At 30.6% G+C, this 18,517-nt stretch overlaps 1 protein-coding gene and 2 long non-coding RNA genes across 3 annotated transcripts in view; 2 read left to right on the top strand and 1 right to left on the bottom strand.

The window, feature by feature from the left end:
* The window catches only part of LOC100866320 (uncharacterized), a 43,593-nt gene that overhangs the window by 23,541 nt on the left and 1,535 nt on the right, over window positions 1–18,517 (bottom strand). The window contains exon 2 of the mRNA XM_003698593.4: window positions 12,423–13,145. Within this exon, the coding sequence (XP_003698641.1) occupies window positions 12,423–12,638 (216 nt within the window). The 5' untranslated portion in view covers window positions 12,639–13,145. The remainder of the gene's footprint in view (window positions 1–12,422; window positions 13,146–18,517) is intronic.
* On the top strand, window positions 2,141–6,800 carry LOC147656676 (uncharacterized). Its single transcript, XR_015293996.1, has 2 exons — window positions 2,141–2,405; window positions 6,003–6,800. It is a non-coding gene; the product is annotated as an uncharacterized LOC147656676 (long non-coding RNA).
* LOC147656675 (uncharacterized) lies at window positions 8,027–8,751 on the top strand. The gene is made up of 3 exons (XR_015293995.1): window positions 8,027–8,186; window positions 8,271–8,456; window positions 8,528–8,751. It is a non-coding gene; the product is annotated as an uncharacterized LOC147656675 (long non-coding RNA).

Below are 18,517 nucleotides of genomic sequence, written 5' to 3'. Positions count from 1 at the left end.
TTTTTTTTTTTTGATTCTATTATTAAAGTTGAAATTGAAAGATAAACGATTCCAGTTTAATCTTGATATTCAACGAAATGAAACAATGCAATTTAACACAATTTAAAAGAGTTTAAAAATCATTTTAAAAAGTAAAAATGATTTAAAAATGATTTTTAAACTCTTTTAAACAATTAAATAACAATTAATGTAAAAGTCGAAGATTAGTTTGAAAAAAAAATAAAAAAATTGTATTTTCATTTATTTATTATTATTTTTACTAGTTCTAGTACTATTAGTTCCATTACTATTTTACAGAAATGAATTATTCAAAATTTAAAATAGTTTTTCAAATTTATATCACGAGCAATTTATTTATACAAAAATAAAAAAATTAAGAATTTATGTTTAGTTTATATAGATTGAATTTTATACAATATCATATAATATTATGATTTTTATTATAAAATGTTAAAAATAGAAAAATATTTTAAAATATTATTATTTGAAACATTATCTTTTCATATTTCTATAACATATTCATTTATTTTATGAGTATGTATAAGTTGATAAGTATACAAAATATTAATATAAAACATATTCAGGGAGACAATCTTAGAAATCAAATAAATGTTAAAAGTTGGTATATAAAAATTAAAACTTATTGGATTAAGTTATAAACGATTGAAGTTTGCGTTCCCATACAAACAAGCGAGACGAAAATAAAGACGCTTTATCTTTCAGATTAATTAGATTACCGCCGATTCTTTAGCTTCATCTAATGTAAACTCTTATAATTTCTTATATATAAATAACTTAATAAATAAGCTTCAACTGAGATTTTTGTGATATCAATTTTTATGTTTATTTTGGTCTCTAGATTCGATCCTTTAAAAGTATGAATATATTAATATATTGTATATTGGAAACAGTATTTTTTTATTTAAATATCATTTCAATGAAAAATTTATTCCCAAAATGCTCAATACTCGAAGAATTAATCGCCACGCATACATTACGCATTTATTTTCGTTTATCATCGCCATCTTGTGACCTCTTCTAGTTGATCGTGATAAGTGTCAAATTCCCAAATAAAAACATCTCAATTCGCAAACTCGAAAAAGTTTCCACCAGTTAAACTCGATGCGGTTTCCGGTTATAGATGCATTCCCGTCATTGGGGGATATCGATATTCTCGAAAGGTGGGATGAAAAACGGCTCGTTTCGTGGATTGGACAACTCGTGATTCGTTTAAATTGCCAGGGAAGCAAAAACTGTGACGCGCGGTTGACGTTGGTCCGATGAGTTACAGAACATCGATAACGAATTGGATTGATCAACGTGACGCATCGAACGCGCGCTACTTACCGACCCTAACAAACTCTATCGACGCCTCGTGTCCTGAGAAATTGCAAATTCCCCCGAATACCTCTCACGAGGTTCGTCAGGAGGAAAAGTTTTATCAGAGAATCGGTGGCGACGACGCGGGCGGAATTTTAACTAGAATTCGAAATGGCGAGGAATTTTCTCAAGGAATTTCTCGTTTACCAATTTCTATCCCCCCTTTCCTCGCAGCCAACCAAGTCTCGAGCGGTTGAGTTCCCGGGGACAAAGCACCGGGTATTTTCTAGGTTAGTCGCTCGAGAAAACGGTAGCCCGATAACGTGATGCCATTCCAGACGATAAATATACATACACGTATTTACACGTGCTATACATATAACGAGTATACGTATACTGTATATATAGGTAAATTGCCTATGTGCAGGCAAAGTAAACGCGAATGAAACGGTATACACAGGTACAGCCTAGATTAAATCCGGTTCTCTACGAAATCCCAGAAATCGCGGTACCCACCGATCCGTGCGACGCCACGGTCAGCAATACTTTACACCTGTCACACTGCCTAAACCTAATTAGACACGACGGGCTTAATCTTGCGACGCTTAATGGGCTCGTTGAACGAAAATAGGGAAAACGATCTCCTCTCTTTCTCGTTTCGGTCAAACGTTCCGAAAGATTTTGCAACGACCTCGTTTACCGATCGTCGAACTAATAATTTAACAACCGTTACCTTCTGTCGATACGAGATCGTCGTCGGCTCGTCTTCGTTAATTATCGGAGAAGTTCGTACATTGGAGCAATCAAGCGGCGCATCGCCGACTCGTTAGCGTTGAAATTACGTTTCAGTCAGTTAGTCGACTATCTTAACGACTCGAACTTTGACGATCAAAGAGAAAGAAAAGAAAATTTCGAAGTGATCGTCTGCGATCGTGTAATCGCGTGGAAAAATATTAACGAACTTGTATTATAAAGAAAAATGTTAAGTGCCTGTACTTTGTATATAATAAGCTCTGCGAACGTTAACAAAAATATGGAATTCGAAGTAGCAGGCGTGGTTACTGCGATATAATGGTGAAATATAGGTCAGAGATATTTAGTATTAATAGTATAATAATTAATATTAATATAATGATTATACAGATAGTACACAACTTGCGTAAAATTATATTATAAATATCGCTTAAATGTCTCCTTTGAATTTTTGTTTATTTCTTTTTATATAAAGCATTAAACAATTTATGTTTAAGTGTTCAACTTTATTGTTCTCTCTCGCTCGAAAATTTCAAAAAATATGAATTTATAGATTGATAAAGATAAAGATCGTATGTAGGTCAATTTTAATTTTTTAAGTGACATTATATAATTTTTATCGCATTAATCGGTGCAATTAATTATTTCTTTCGAATTTTTAATTGAATCGAAGTTTTTGAATTTTAAATAAATAAATATCTCCTCAATTAATGATCTTTCGACATAAATATAAAAATTGACTTGAAAAATTAAAATTCATTTAACGCACTTCGCATCAAGAGAGAACCTAGCATTGTATAACACATATTTTTATCTGAAACATTTTCTCGTATCGTTCGTATTTTTCGAGATACTACAACACTTTTTTAAACGTACGATACATTCACAAAATTCACAAAATCTTAAACCGTGTATACTTGGCTTTGCAGTTCGTTCGATCTCTCGTAAAGTCAAAAAGAAGGGAGAAAAGGGGTCTTATAATCATGTTTTTCCGTGATTCGATCGCTTAATCGTCCAAGAGGTTGGCGGAGAATGGCGTGAAAAAGGAGAGGCACGGTCGTCGAGTAGTGGATAACGGGTGACGGGTGATGGGTGACGGGGAACGGGTTGAGGGATGGAGCAGGGACGGGCGACGAAAACGGAGGTTGGAAATATCGCGGGGGTTGAAGCTGGAGCACGCTGTAGGGACTTTAAACAAAGGAGGGTCGTTAGAAACAAGTGGCGCCGATTAAAAACGCCGACGCCACTCGTCGCGATGCATCGGCAAACACATCATGTTTTACTCCAACCTCGTTTCCCTTACCTTACTCGTTGTTTCGCACGCGTAATCGCGATACTTAAAACGTTTTGCCAATTATACCTCGTATTATGCCTCGATGATGAATATCCAAAAATAACGCAAACGGCCCGTACATTATATAATTCATAATTAATAATTATCATCTTCGATTCTATGAAAAAAAAAAAAAAAAAAAAAAGGAAAAGAACAGGAAGGAAATGTGTCAATGGAGATGCAAGAGCGAAGCGCGAGAGGAGAGGTTGAAAATACAAAAAAGTTGGAGAAAAAGAGATGGGAGGAAGTAGGACGAGGATGGGAAGAAACGAAGCGTTGCAAGGCCCTGGAAAATTGCCGATTCATAGCCGATCAAGGTGGATGCAGGTGGGGAAAAAACTGGCCTTCCGTCGTGGTACACATCCTGCGACCTACATCAACGAAAGCGAGGATACATTATTACTATCATCGGAAAGCAAAGCCCGATGGCGCGACGACCGCAGGGTGTTTCAGGGTCGGTTGCCATGGCGATGCACTGGGACAGCCACGGGGTGCAGCTTGGAATAACCACCCTCTTGCCTCTTTTCCGCGATTCACCCTGCTTTCCCAACACTCTCTCTCCTCCACCCTCCTTCTTCCCCCCCCCCCACTCCTCCTCTCTCACCCTATGCCAGTCCTCCCACCTCGCCTGCTTCCTCGCCCCCACATCCTTCCCATCTCCTGCCGTTCCTAACCTCTGGATCCCATTCCTCTGTGCAACCCCTGGCCCCTACCCTCGTCATCACGGCGCCGTAGTCATTCCTGCTCCTGCCTTCGAATCTATTCCTCTCCTACTCCTGTCCAACCTCCTTCCATCATGTGTCCCTCTCTCGATTAGTTGGTGGGTCGACTCTCTCTGTTGCTACGTCTAATCGTACTACTAGAACGCGCTTTATTTCGTCAAAGCGGATATCATCCGCTTCGCCTCGCTCTCCCTCCCCACGATCGATCATGCGCGAGACGTGTAAGAAACGGGAGGGTATGAATACGTCATATGGGAGGATTTATTCATTTTGTTGGGCGAGAACGCTACTCTTGTTTTCGACGAAGAGAAAGAAAGAGAGAAAGGAAGGAAAGAAGAGATTAGGAGGTTTAATTGAGCTGTTTATCAGGATTGGAAAGGATCGATGCGGCGTTATGTGTGAAGAAATTCGATCGATCCGCGGATTGATCATCAAATGGAAGGATCGTAAAGGGGGATGGTAGCTTTTTCAAATTTTTATCCGACTTCTATCGGGGATACCCCTTCGGGAGTCGAGACGTTTCTTCTTTCTGGTGCAGGTTTTTCAGCTCCAGCTCTACCACAGGTTCATCCGTTATCGGAGCTTTCCAACGTCTCCTGGTTCGAGAACAAACCAGTCTCCTCGATTCTGTCGGCCCGCATCGATCTTGATACCACATTCGAATCCGGGATTCCTTTCTTTTCCACACGTACACACCACGCGCGCGCGAGAAACGTCGGCCCTTTATCCTTGCATTCTTCTGGTTTTGGAACCATGAAAAACAATTCGATTGCGTGTACGATTGTTGGAGGAATATTGATGTGTTAACGATCGTCTTGTGCATCGTATATTAGAGAGATATTTTTTTTTAATTTTGTCATATTAAAATATATATATATATATATATTTGCTTTGATTATTTTCTTTTTTTTTTTTTTTTACGTTATTTTATTATATAATTAGAAATGAAAATATAAATTTTGAGATATAAATTGAAATTATTTTCATCAATTTTAATTACTTTAAAATCAAAAAATAGTTTATTTAAAATGATAATATTTGAAGATTATCGATATTTATTAATTTAAATTTTTTTGAAATTTTTATTATTTAGCTAAAATAATATATATTTGAACTATAATAGCTTTAAATTTTAGAATTTTATATATTAAAATTTTTCATTAATATTATAACATTATAATATTTATTATCTAAGATTTATAATTATTATAGAATTTATAGTTATTACAATTTTATTTCTAATAATTTATTTTCAAATAAATTCTTGATTATTTTTAATTTATTCAATTTTTTCTGTTTGTGAATTAGTTTTAGGGTTATTTTATTGTGAAAATCAAAATTTTGAAAATTTAGGTTAATTAATTGACAGTGTTATTTGATTTTGTAAATTCATGTTTACCAATCGTCCATTTATAAGAATCAAATAACTATATTATTAAAAAAAAATAGAATAATTTATATATCTATTGTTATATGAATAAATAAAAAACATTAAAATAATAATCCATTTTATAAATAAAATTTTAAAATTTTAAGAAAAGTATAATTTATTTGAGAAGGAATCTTTACAAATATATGAACCAATAATAAATTAATAAACACATGTAATTTTAAAATTGGCATGTATGTTCAAAATTAGGATTATATTTGTTTCTTGTTATATATAATGCATACTTTTTTCTTTATTATTCATCAACATAATTAAAAATAGAAAACAATATCTTAATAATTCATCAAAACCCCAATTAAAATCTTGTTAACTCATAACTATCTCCAGTTTACAATATTTACAATAATTAAAAACTAATTAATAAATAAATACTTTTATGATATTTCTTTACGAGATATTTCATTGTCAAATATTTCATTTTCAGATAATTTCAAACGAACTCGAATGGATGAAACTGCAACCCCCCTGAAGTCTGTCGCTCGTTTATCATCCATGTGATCATTCGTGGCGGAACGAGGCTGTTTTCAAAGCGAAGCATGATATTGCGATAAAAAATTGCGCAGAAAAACTATAATGGATGATAATTTTTTTCTCTCTCTCTCTTTCTTTTCTCAATCTATACTCGAGATTGTTTATCGATCTTTCCGAAATTATACTGCATAAAAAAGAGAAGGCAGACGAGGGAGGAAGATATTTTTTTCTTTTTTTTTTTCCAACTATTTTTTCCTCCTCTAAGATCTCGTGGCTTTTTCCTTTCGTTGGCCCTTGCTATCTCGCGTGAAAAGGGAAAGCTGCTGCGAAGTAAACGAAACCCTTTCATTCCAGATATCTTTAATCGTGCCGACATAAAGAATGTCTACGACACTGAAAGTCGTAGAGAGGTCACCGCCTAGGTCATTCAGCGAGCTAGACAATACCTTCTTTTATCAAGACCAACCAGATATCTGCTTTGCACGTGCATTTATTCGCGAATTTATTTTCTTTTTTTTTTTTTTTGTTACATTCAAAAGTTTGAATGCGAAAAATTTAGAATAAAAAGATCAAGTCGCGCAACAAATTTATTCGTCACAAAGCTTGCCGAATAAAAGAAAAAGATTCAAAATAATTATCTTTATTTTCGATTATCTCTTAAATAAATCTTGTATTTTCTATCTACTAATTTTCCTTTATTTTGCATTCGAGAAATTCTCAATGTCAATAAATATTTATTATAAGTAAAAAATCGTTTATCTCATGCTCGAAAATACGAGTATTTTTTAACTTTTGTACTTGATAGCCTATTTGTTTCTCACAAGTATACGCTTAAACAATCTTCCAAGCGAAATGGAACTTTAAACATTTTGGAAACAACTTGAAAGAAAAGTTCAAAATATAGAAATTGATATAAATTTTTAAGAGAGAAGTCATTATCATCGAAGATTACTTTCACTATATTCTAATGAAAATAGTTTGTCTTACTTTTTGAAATAATAAAATCGGAAGATATTTCTTTTAATATGCAGAATAATTGAAATTAATAAAATTAACAAGAAAATAATAAGATAAGAAAATCAGAGAAAATCATTTTCATCCATATTCAAAAGATTCGCTAACAAGAATTACCATCAACGTGGATTATGGATTGCAGACATGAGAACGGATTACTAGGTCGTCGTACCTGTACATCTTCGTTGCCGTATAAATTTGGAACAGATCGTGATCGTGATATACCAGATGTCAAGAGAGAGATTACGTTGAGAAAAGTTGGATTTTGAATAAAAAAAAAATAAACTGCTGACATGGTAAGATTTAATAACTTATTAATTTTAGGGATGTAGATGATCTCATTACGATGATAATTTGACAAGTTAATATTTTTAATCTCGTACTGTCTAGCGGTCTATTAAATAGTGGATATAAAATCTACTCTGACTCAAATAAAAAAATTGCTTTTCTATCTATGAATTGTTAATTTTTAAAATTCTAAGATACAAAAAAAATATCTTAGATTTTGAAGGTTAAGAAGAAAAGTAAAATGTGAGAAAAAATATTTTTAAAAATATGAAAATATATGGAATATTTAATTTTTGAAATTGATTTCAAAAAAATTAAATTTTACAAAAGTTAACATTGCTTGGCTACATTTGTTTTTTTATGATCTTTTCTTCTTTTGGGAAAGGATCTAAATATCTACAAAGAAATATTTAAAAATTATTCATAATGCATTAAAAAAAATATATCATCGAAAATTTAAATAAATAAAAAAAACTTTCAAAATTGGCCATAAAAATGTATTGGGAATATCATCATTTGATATGATCTTTAAAAAAAATAAAAAATATTCTATATTTTCATGTTTTCAAAAAATTTTTTTTTTAAAACTCACATGCTTTTCTCATTAACCTTCAATATTTGGAAAATTATTCTGTCAAATCTTGTACTGTTATGCAACTGTTTACATGGAAACACGATTGAATGTTAATGATCCAATGAATACGATCGTACTAAATCACTATAGAAAATAAAAGTATCAAATTACAAGTTAATATAAAATGATATTATGATATGATTATCGTCTTGAATATGAATATTACGTTTTATATATGAAGCTTTTTAGTCATATTAAATGGTATGATGATAGTTTTATTATTTTTTTTTTATTCAATTTCAATTTAGTGCATAAAAATATTTAATTTTTGCTTCAATTTTAAAGAGGACAGTTAAATACAATGAAAATAGCAAAATAACATGAGAAAAATAATCATACAAGTGGAAATACTGAATTAATGTTAAATAACAATTTTATTCGTATTTAACCTTCGTAATAACCTAATAGTAATCTGATATTAAATAGAATTGTATCTTATGTTCTTTTTGTTATAATTACTAAATGTAATATGTAAGTTCATTATCACACGATAATAAATATATTATATTATAACCAAAAATTTAAAAAGGTTATATTTTTAGAATGATCTTCATGTACATACTGATTACATTATGCATAAGTTTTGGGACTTTCTACCTTTATCTCTTATTCAGATCAAGACGCCCGACTTGATGTCTCTATTTCTTCTATACAATCCGAAAGAAAAATAGTTAATTTATAACAATCCCCTAAATTTTTACAATTCTGAATCACGAATGAATATGTAATAGATAATAAAGAAAATATAATAAGTAATATAATATAATAATGTTTAATTAATTAAATCTGTAACTTCGATATTTACGAAGGTTAAAAATATTTAAAGCAATTATTATCAATATATTATTATTAATCCATTCGAGATATCATTAAAAATTTATTTTTAATTTTTAATATCGTATTTTTTAAAGTTTTAGACATATTGGAGTTAAAGATAATTATTTAAAATATAGGTTATCAATTATTACATATAATTGCCACTTGAGACAATCATTAAAAATTATTATAAATATTTTTAACCTTGCATATATGTACTTCCAAAAGTTTTAGAAATACGTAAGATACCATTATATCATTGATCCATGAAAAATTATTATTAAATTTTCCATCTACCCAAAATAAACTTCAATCACAGATCGATTAAACTAACTTTCCAGAAAAATCTGCAAAATAGGCTTCTCTTCATCTTCATCGTACAATCCAACTTTCTCGTTTTCTCTCGAAGAAAAATTTGATTCGCAACGAGCGACAAGAATAATGGTAGTTTCTATACACGTGAAAAAAGAGATTCGAAGAACAGACGAGAAAGGAACCGAACTGACAAAAACAGGGTAATAAATGGATGTGATGAATAATAACTTGGTTATTGAAAGAAAATTCCGGCCGATACGAGTTCTGAAACTCCGAAACATTAGCCCAGTTTCCACGAGCAACGGGGCTAAGGTATCGAAAACCCCTCCCCACCCTCCTATCTTCTTCTCTCCCTTTCGCCTTTCGTCTTCCAAGTTCTCTCGGTGTACGCTTTGGCTGCTGCTACCGATGAGCCAATGTCCCAACCTACCAACCTTCGTACTTGCCTTCAAGCCACGTCCGCATAATGGCTATTCAGATAGCGAATCGATTTATTTCCCCAGAGGGTTTCGGATACTTGGAACCTTTCTCTTTCTCTCTCTCTCTCTCTCTCTCTCTTTCTCATTCTCCGTGAACTTGGAACAAATCCTCCTCCATTCTCGTGCTCCAAAAATTCTTTTCTATCGTAAAATGTTTTTCCGCGGAAACCGAATTCGACGCTATCTCTTTATTTCGAGCGAAAAGGGATCGCGAGACGTATATAGAAATTTTTATCAAACTGAATGTAAGAAAAAGGAAAAATGTGTGATCTTCGTCTTTTTAATGTTCATCGTAGCATTGCCTGGTAAAACATAGGAGGATAAAAAGAGACGTGGCTCGTATTGCCTTATAATGGTACTGTATACGTTAAAAATACGGATATAATGGATACTTTTTTGACGACTATGAAATAAAATATCGTTTTAAGTAATTTACGTGAGTTTACGTAAATTTGAATTTCTGAAAAATGTAAATTTTTCTCAAGTTTTTGGAAAGTGATAATAACGCATTTGAACAAGTCGTTTTTAACGTTTTTAACGTTAGTCTAATTTCTTTTTAAAAAAGAGTTGAGAATTATTATTTTTTTTTTTTAACTTTTTAGAAGATTGTTGTAGTAAAAATAATAACGAAGCGAAAGTTATTACAATAATGCATTTTAAACTTTATATCAAAATGGGATAATCTTTCTTTACTAAAAGAGAGAGATTTAAAAAAAGAGATTTAAAAAAAATCCCAAAGTTCTTTCTTATTTTTGTCTCTTTATATTATAATGCATATATAAAATTTATTATTAGAATGTTTCTATTGAGTTTTATAAAAATTGTCAATTTTATTTTATGAAAATATGATATCTGAAGATTATTTTTCTATTTAAACTAATACATGTAAGAAAATTGCTGAAAATATGTATTTCTCACAATTATCGAATGACATCAAGAAAATATATATCTATCGTTTTTCGAGAACTCCATCTTGATATCATTGCGATACAATACTTATTCATGTGGATATTAAGAATCGGAATTCAGTATTTGAGTTGAGAATGATAAATATTGAGTTGAGGAAATACAAAAGAAAAAAAAAAAATAACACAAATGCAAGCAGTTTCAAGAATTAGCAGGGATTACTCCGCCATTAAATAAACTTATCGACAGTGCATCGCGTATATTTCTTCTTTTACAGAATTATCATAGAATTGCAAACTGGAGAGAACAATGACAATTTTTATTTTTGTAATACATTTTCCTATATAAATAAATAAAAATAAAAATAGATTTACTTTAAAGATTTTATTATGACATCATATCTTTTTTATTTAACTAAAAATATGAAAATGCATAAAATTATTTCTAGTTTTTTTAATATATAGAATGTCTGTTTTATCTAAATAAATTAAATAATTTAAAGAGAGAATGTTATGAAAAAAATATTACAAAAATTATTTAATATAAGAAGATGTATTATGTAGTATTAATAGTTTAATAATTTTTCTATAGATTTTTTACTTTTATGTACATCTTAAATAATAATAATATATTAATTATTTATATTTTAAATAAAATGCAATTGCCAATATACAAGATATTAATATATTCATGAAATATTTTTCATCCTAGAGATCAAAACAAACACGAAAATTGACATACAAAAATGTCACTTGAGGTTTGTTCATTAGGTTATAGACAATCGAAGTTTGTATTGAATCAAACGAAAATGTGGCAGAGATAAAGTCATTCTATCTCCGTTTCGCTTCATTTAACACAACTCAAAAGCCTATAATAACTTAATAGAAGATTCAATCGATTTTATGTGTTTGTGTTTATTCTAACCCTTCAAAGATACACCCCACGAATATCAACACCTCACATAATCCTGGCTTATGACAACGTTACTCATCAGTGCTGCCCCCAGTTTACGATCCTTAAATACATTCGACTGCCATTGTCGACTTAACACGTGATGCGCCATTCATCGACAATATTTCGACAGTATAACGATAAGAATTACACGCTCATAAAATATCAATGTCGTTCTTATATAAATTATACTTAAAGACACGTAATTCAATATCATATTACGCATATACTCTGCGATATCAGAGTTTATCATTGTTGATTTATCTATAAAATTAGAAATAGATTGTTCCTAATATTTTCTTGCATTTCATTGTATGCCGCTAGGAGCCGTTGATGAGATATTTTGCATTTCCTATATATTCTAGGTTATACACCTACCTATAACAGCTACCATTTAAAGTTTTTAAGTAATTTATGATATGAATTAATTTTATAAACCGTTTAAGCATGAATGAATATATAATAATGAAAATATAGATATTTGTTAAGGATAATTATAACTTTCAAAATTTAAAATAATACTAAAATTATAATAACTATAAAAAAAATGAAAAAGTTTAAAAAGAACAATTTTCAAATTGAGAATTTTTCAAGTAATACTAATAATGATTTTAATTCTAATGACGATAAAACTTCAACATAGTAAGATTATAATGAGCAAAAAAAAAAGGAAAATATTATAAATGATTCTGAGCCAAAGATAATTAACCATTCCGTAAATACTCTACTTGATAGATTGACATTAAATTGTGATAACAAGACTTTCAACTGAATTTAAAAGATTTTGAAAATGGGATTGTTTCTTACAATTACCAATATATTATGATCAAATAGACAAAGTCACTCTAAAATCTTTAAAATCAAAACTGGCCAGTATTAAACATCAATGAACAATATCACAACAAAATGTCTGATCCCCTAAAGCGTGTTAAATGGAAGAAATGATAGAAGCAAAGAAATTCCCTCTCACCTTGTTCGGGTATCCGTTGTATCGGAGAAGTTTCTTGCAGCATTTGCCGCGATTTTCGTAATAAAACATCTGGACCATATCTGCGCGATCGGTCGCCGCGCTGACGGTGAACGGTGCACCGTCCGTTCCTAAACTCCTCGAGGAGGAGGCCGACTGCTGTTGGGCCGGTGATTCCCGGCGGCCGATCGGCACGCACGGGCACCACCCCGAGACCATCACACCGATCGACCCGGATCCACCCCGATCCACGTCCCCTTCCTTCGCCAATTCCTCCTTCTATCGCGGAACGTTGCTTCTCATCTTTCTCCCTCCTCCCCTTCTTCTCCTTTCGATCCCCTTTTCCCTCCAATCCTTCTCCCTTCTCCAAACCGTGCCCTCTCGCTTCTTCTTTTCCACCTTCCTTCTTCTTAATTATTCCACCGTTTCTCTTCGTTAGCCTCCTCGCAGGTACTTCTCCCGCTTTACAGATAATTTTCCACAGTTCTTTGGTACTTTTTTTTTTTTTCTTTCCCCTCTTACTTCGATAAATACTTTAAGAAGAAAAACTTCGTTGACGTTGACGCAATTTCCTCGCCTTTGTGCTCGTTATTCCCACCTTCGAAGTTAGATTTGCTGCTCCACGTCGTTTTCCTTCGCTGTGTAGTTGACGCCTCCAACGTTGTCGTCGTAACGTTCGAGTTTTGTTGCTTCTATCAAAATTATCGATCCTTGGCACCTTTCTACCTAAACAAAAATTGGTTTTTACAAAAGTTTGTACGAGGAATCGATCTTTTAAAATTGCATCGGCACATATACCCGTCGTTACGGAAATTATTACACAGCGGGAATATTGCCAGGTATAAATATTAAAACATTTAATCGAAATATCTTTGAATTGTTTCCAATCTTCGTGAGAAATAATTGTGCGATAAATTTTGAACTCTTTATTTTCTCGTTTCAAAGTCCCTCAAAAATTATTTTACACTAGAAAGTTATAATAAAAATAAAGATAATTTTTTCTAAAGAAAATTTTCAAACAATCTTAAATGTTTAAAAAAATCTTTTAAGCAATTAAAACTACCATGAATTGAAATCTTTGTAATATTCTTCTTAAACGTATAATTTTTTTTTCTTACATTATTCCGTGCTTTGTGTAAAGCACGTTATAGACGTTTTAAATATTTTATCGATTTCAATGTCGATGACACGCTTCTCATTCAATAGAAGCATGAAGAAAAAAAAACGGAAAAAAAAAATTATATAACTTTTAAAAAGTTTATCGTTTTAAAAAAGAATTTCAATTTTCAAATTCATAATAATTTTAATCGAATAAAAAATTTTGTTAACATTTGAGAATCGTTTGAATTTTTTCAATTGTTTTTTTTTTTAAAAACGATCTTTTTACTTATTTTCCAGCATAAATTGATTTTTAAATTGAAAAAAACTTAATTTAGAAAAATAAAAGATTTAAATGAAATGATTGACTTTAAAGATTGATTTTTTTTCATAGCAGATCAAAGATTCATAACGATTATGATAATATTTTTCTTACATGTACATATAATTATATTGTGAAAAATTTCTTAAATTATATATTCAATATACATTTCGCAATAATATACAGTGAAACATCAATTATTCAAACTTCGATTATTTCAATGTCTATTATCGAATTAATATTGTCGATATATAATAAACTTTTAATATACAAAAAAATATCTACATGTATATTTAAAAAATGTTATAACATATGAAATATAACATTTTTTAAAAAATGAATATTTTACGTATTGCACACTATATTTTAAATTAGAACAATCAATAATCAATAATTTTAGATTTAATTTCTATAATTATAAATTGTACACGTGTATGCATGTTTATCCATGCTGCTCGATTATGCGAACAATTCAATTTTCCGAATCATTTGAAACATGATTTGGATAATTGATACTTTATTATAATTTAATATAATAAGAATAAAAGGAAAATATATCAATATAGTATAGAAGAAAAAGTAGCATGTTGTAATAAACAATATAAAAATAAAGACTTACATAAGTATTTTATCTTTCATTAAAATATAAGGAAATTGGATTATATATATAAAACATAACACGACATTGAAAGTTATAATATTTATTATAATATCTAACAAAATAAGAAATGAAAAGAACATAATTATCAATTAAGCATTAAAAATTAACATTTATCGAATCCAATTAGTAAATAGTATTTGCTTATCATTTAGACCATTAAATAAAAAATAATATATCTTCGAATAATTTATAAAGATACTTTCAATTTTTTCTAATATTTGTTTCAATATTATTTTTTTCGTTCCAAATTTTCCCTGCTAAGAAATTTGTGTCATTACACTTGAATACACTTTCGAAAGTGTATGATGAAACACTGATGAAACATCTCTTTCACAAAGGAGTTGAGATAATAATTCTAAGATTCAAAATTGTTATTTCGATTTCAAGTAGAGATAGCTCTTCGAGTAGAGATAGCTGACAAAATATACAAAATGTATATAATATATTCATAAGATATTTTTTGAGGGTTGATTTTACAGATCAAAACGAAAAATTATATACAAAAATAACCAATCAAGATAGAGATATTTCACTTTATACATATCTCGCTTCGTCTAACACAATTTTGTTTATAACTTAAGAAACAAACTTTATACATATCAACTTTTATTTTTAGCTTTTAGAATCAATCTTACACAAAAGTGTTTCACGAATATTAACACCCTGTAGAAATAAATGATGGCATTATACACCTTATATCATCCATTCACAAGGACGACCGCCACGAAATTAGATATTATCAAATATCATATTGGTCAGATACATTGCACGTAAATCGCGATTCATAAATCGTTATCTGAAAGAATATTCCAACGCGTATATCTCGTTTAAAAGGATTAAATCCAAGGCCAGATTTAAAAGCATTTCGTGCAATTTATCATTGAGTACGAAAAAACATCTTGAAATTGAAATACATGATCCAAGTTGTTAACTGAAAAACTTAAAGTATAGCCAAATTTCTTCTACAAAGGAATCCAAATTAATTTCCAATATCGAGAATAAGAATAAGAATGTAACAATCGTTCGCCATCTTGTCAAATATGAACGCTTCCCGGAAATTTGTTCGAGAAAGAAACCCCGAGAGAAAAATGAGTGCAGCGGAAGCGATATCGAGGTGATTCCTTGCACGAGTCCATTGATTCTTCCGCACTGAAGAACGGAGGGATTCGATTTCTCAGATATCCGAAAGTCGAGCAGATGGAGAAATTCGATCGTTCTATCGCGCGATTCCGTAGGATTAACTTCAAAATTAACGCGCAAAGCGCGTTAAGGGAGGAGAGAGTCTTATAATAAACTTAATAATTTTCGTCGAATTCATTTTTTTTTTTTTTTTGGAAGAAATTCGATCTCGACCACGCGGTAATAATGGCAAACGCGAAAGAAAAAAAAAAAGAAAGAAAAGACTACTTTAATTTGCAATTCATGAGAGGAGGCGACGATATTTGTCGTCGACGAAACAGCAATATTTGCAGGATACGCTAGCCGACCTAGTTCAAGGATGGCGCCTAGACGCCTGGTTCCTGGTACCTCGCGATACTTTTATTTCCTTTCTTTCCCTTGCGACTAACTCGGTGACGTACTCATGTATATATATATATATATGGAACATAACTTGCTTCTAAGATATTTTCCACGTGATACACGAGAACCGATTAAATTTGAAAACGGCAGAAATAAAGGAGCAACAAAAATGGTAACTGTTGTTTATGAAGAAAGAAAAATGCCCTCCTCTAATGTAACACTTGGACGGCGGATAATGCATTCAACGTTCGGGCTGATACTAGATATAAAAACAAGCTAAATCTCGAGCCATATCTCGTTTATTCGTAACGAAAATTGAAGATTTTGCAAAAGCGGAAGAAAATTACATATTGCAACAAAAAATCTTATATTTTGCGATACGCAGATATCAAATAAAACGTGAGCGATTTATTACACGTTTATTGTTTTGTGCGATGAGAATGCAAATCGAATCTGTTTCTTTCCTGCATCTAATAAACAAACGATCGATAATAAATTTTGTTTTATTATTTATCGTTAACAAAAAAATTCCGATGATTCCAAATTTGGAAAATTGCACTCGTCGACTTATCGACAAAAAATATTCTTTCGATTAATTTTTTTTTTTTAAAGTCAAAGCAACAATTTCATAATCTTTTTAATGTCTTAAAATTCTCTCGGATCTGCTGTTTTCTTTTCTTTCTTTTCTTTTTTTTTTTTTTTTGCTGCGATTTTTTCAATTTTTCGTCGAAAATGTACACATCGCGGAAGAATGCGAACGTTTACCGACCGCGAAAAACTATCCAAGTGTTTTATATGGAGCTTTCGATACAGAATGACCGATTGGCCGCTGGTGCATTTGGAGGAGGGCTGACGGGAATGGATGCGGCGAAATGGAAACCGCAGGTTCGGCGAACTGCCCGAAAATCGGGCGGAAACTCGCGCTTCTGACCGATCTGTACACGTCCACGTTTTACCAGCCATGATTCCGCTCGAAGCAAATACAGTAAACCGATTTTAAATTTCCAAACTTGATTCACCTACATAACTGCATAAACATTGCGACACCGCCGTGTAAAAAATTCCATTATTCGTCGACCTCGTCGATCATCGAATTTCCTCGCCGACCGATTTATCCTCTTTCGATTTATATCTCTTATCTACTTGACGTTTTTCTTTCTCGAACGATTATATACAGATGGAAGCGTGTATGATATCATTCTTGAGAAGAAAGAAAGGAAAAAAGAGGGATTGATGATACTTTCTTACTGTTTAATCTTTTTTCAGATTTATTGAGATATTGAAGAAATATCTATGTCGTTTATTACAGAAATATGCTTATCATGATATTTAAGACTTTTTAAAATTATTTAAGAAATAGTTTATTTTTGAAGTATTTTTGAAATTAATTTATGAAATGAATTATTCACGTATCATTTGCTATTTGATTTTGATGAAAATTTTTTAATATACGGCATCTAATTTATATTTTTTTGTTTTTGACTAGCATTATTATATCATTGCTTACTATATTATATATTTATTGTTCAGTATTTTAAAAGTTATTTCAGGAACGAATTTTCCGTTAAAAAATACACGTTCTTTCTTTAAAAAATTAATTCATTATATTTATTATTTTTACTTATTATAAATATTATAAATATCTCAAATTCTTTTAATCGAATAAAAAACCCAATTGAATTATTTATCAAATGATAAATAGCGTTATTTTTAAATTATAATTTGAAATAAATTTTTCCCCAGATCTGCGTATACATTCATCATATTACGAATATAGTTTTGGTAATATTAACTTCTTGCCTCATAATTTAATCGTAAAATGTAGAATCGACAAATTCGCTATTTCATTTCGTTCAAAACTTGTTCAAAACTTTTATAAATCGGGCAAAGTAAAATAGTAAAAAGATGAAAATTTTTTAAATTTTCCATGTTTTTGTCGAGTACGATTCGCGATAAATAGCTTTCAAAGTTGCATGACGTTTTCCAATTACACACTGGAAACTCATGACGTCATATACAAAGCAAGAGGTTAATTACTAAACTGCGGATTTTTGTGCACCTGAAACTTGTTCAAATATTCAACTAACACATCTAACAAATACATCATTATTTGCAAAATTATGCAAAATGAAAACATATACTGATCACGAAAGTATTTGATATTATGGCATATACTTTATGAAAAATTGTATGTCAATAAAAGAAACAATTCAACATCTATATTCATAATATATTTATTATTTCATTTTAATAATGATATAATAGAATTATTTTTTTAAAAAATACTTGGTTAAAAAAATTAAGAAGATTAGGAAAGATTAAGAATTAAGTATCATTTAACTAGAAAAAGATTTTGATACTATTCACTATATATATTGCAAAATATTCATAATTTTTATTACGGTATAACAATAGTTTTTAATTAATAGTTTATCTGAAAAAATCAATTTATTTATTGAAATATCATAATAATAGAATATATACATAAATCTTTCT

Source organism: Apis florea, unplaced genomic scaffold, assembly GCF_048593485.1.
Source record: "Apis florea isolate Af1SG1 unplaced genomic scaffold, ASM4859348v1 contig_3517_pilon, whole genome shotgun sequence".
NCBI lineage: Eukaryota > Metazoa > Arthropoda > Insecta > Hymenoptera > Apidae > Apis > Apis florea.
This window is presented reverse-complemented; position numbering and strand designations above follow the sequence as displayed.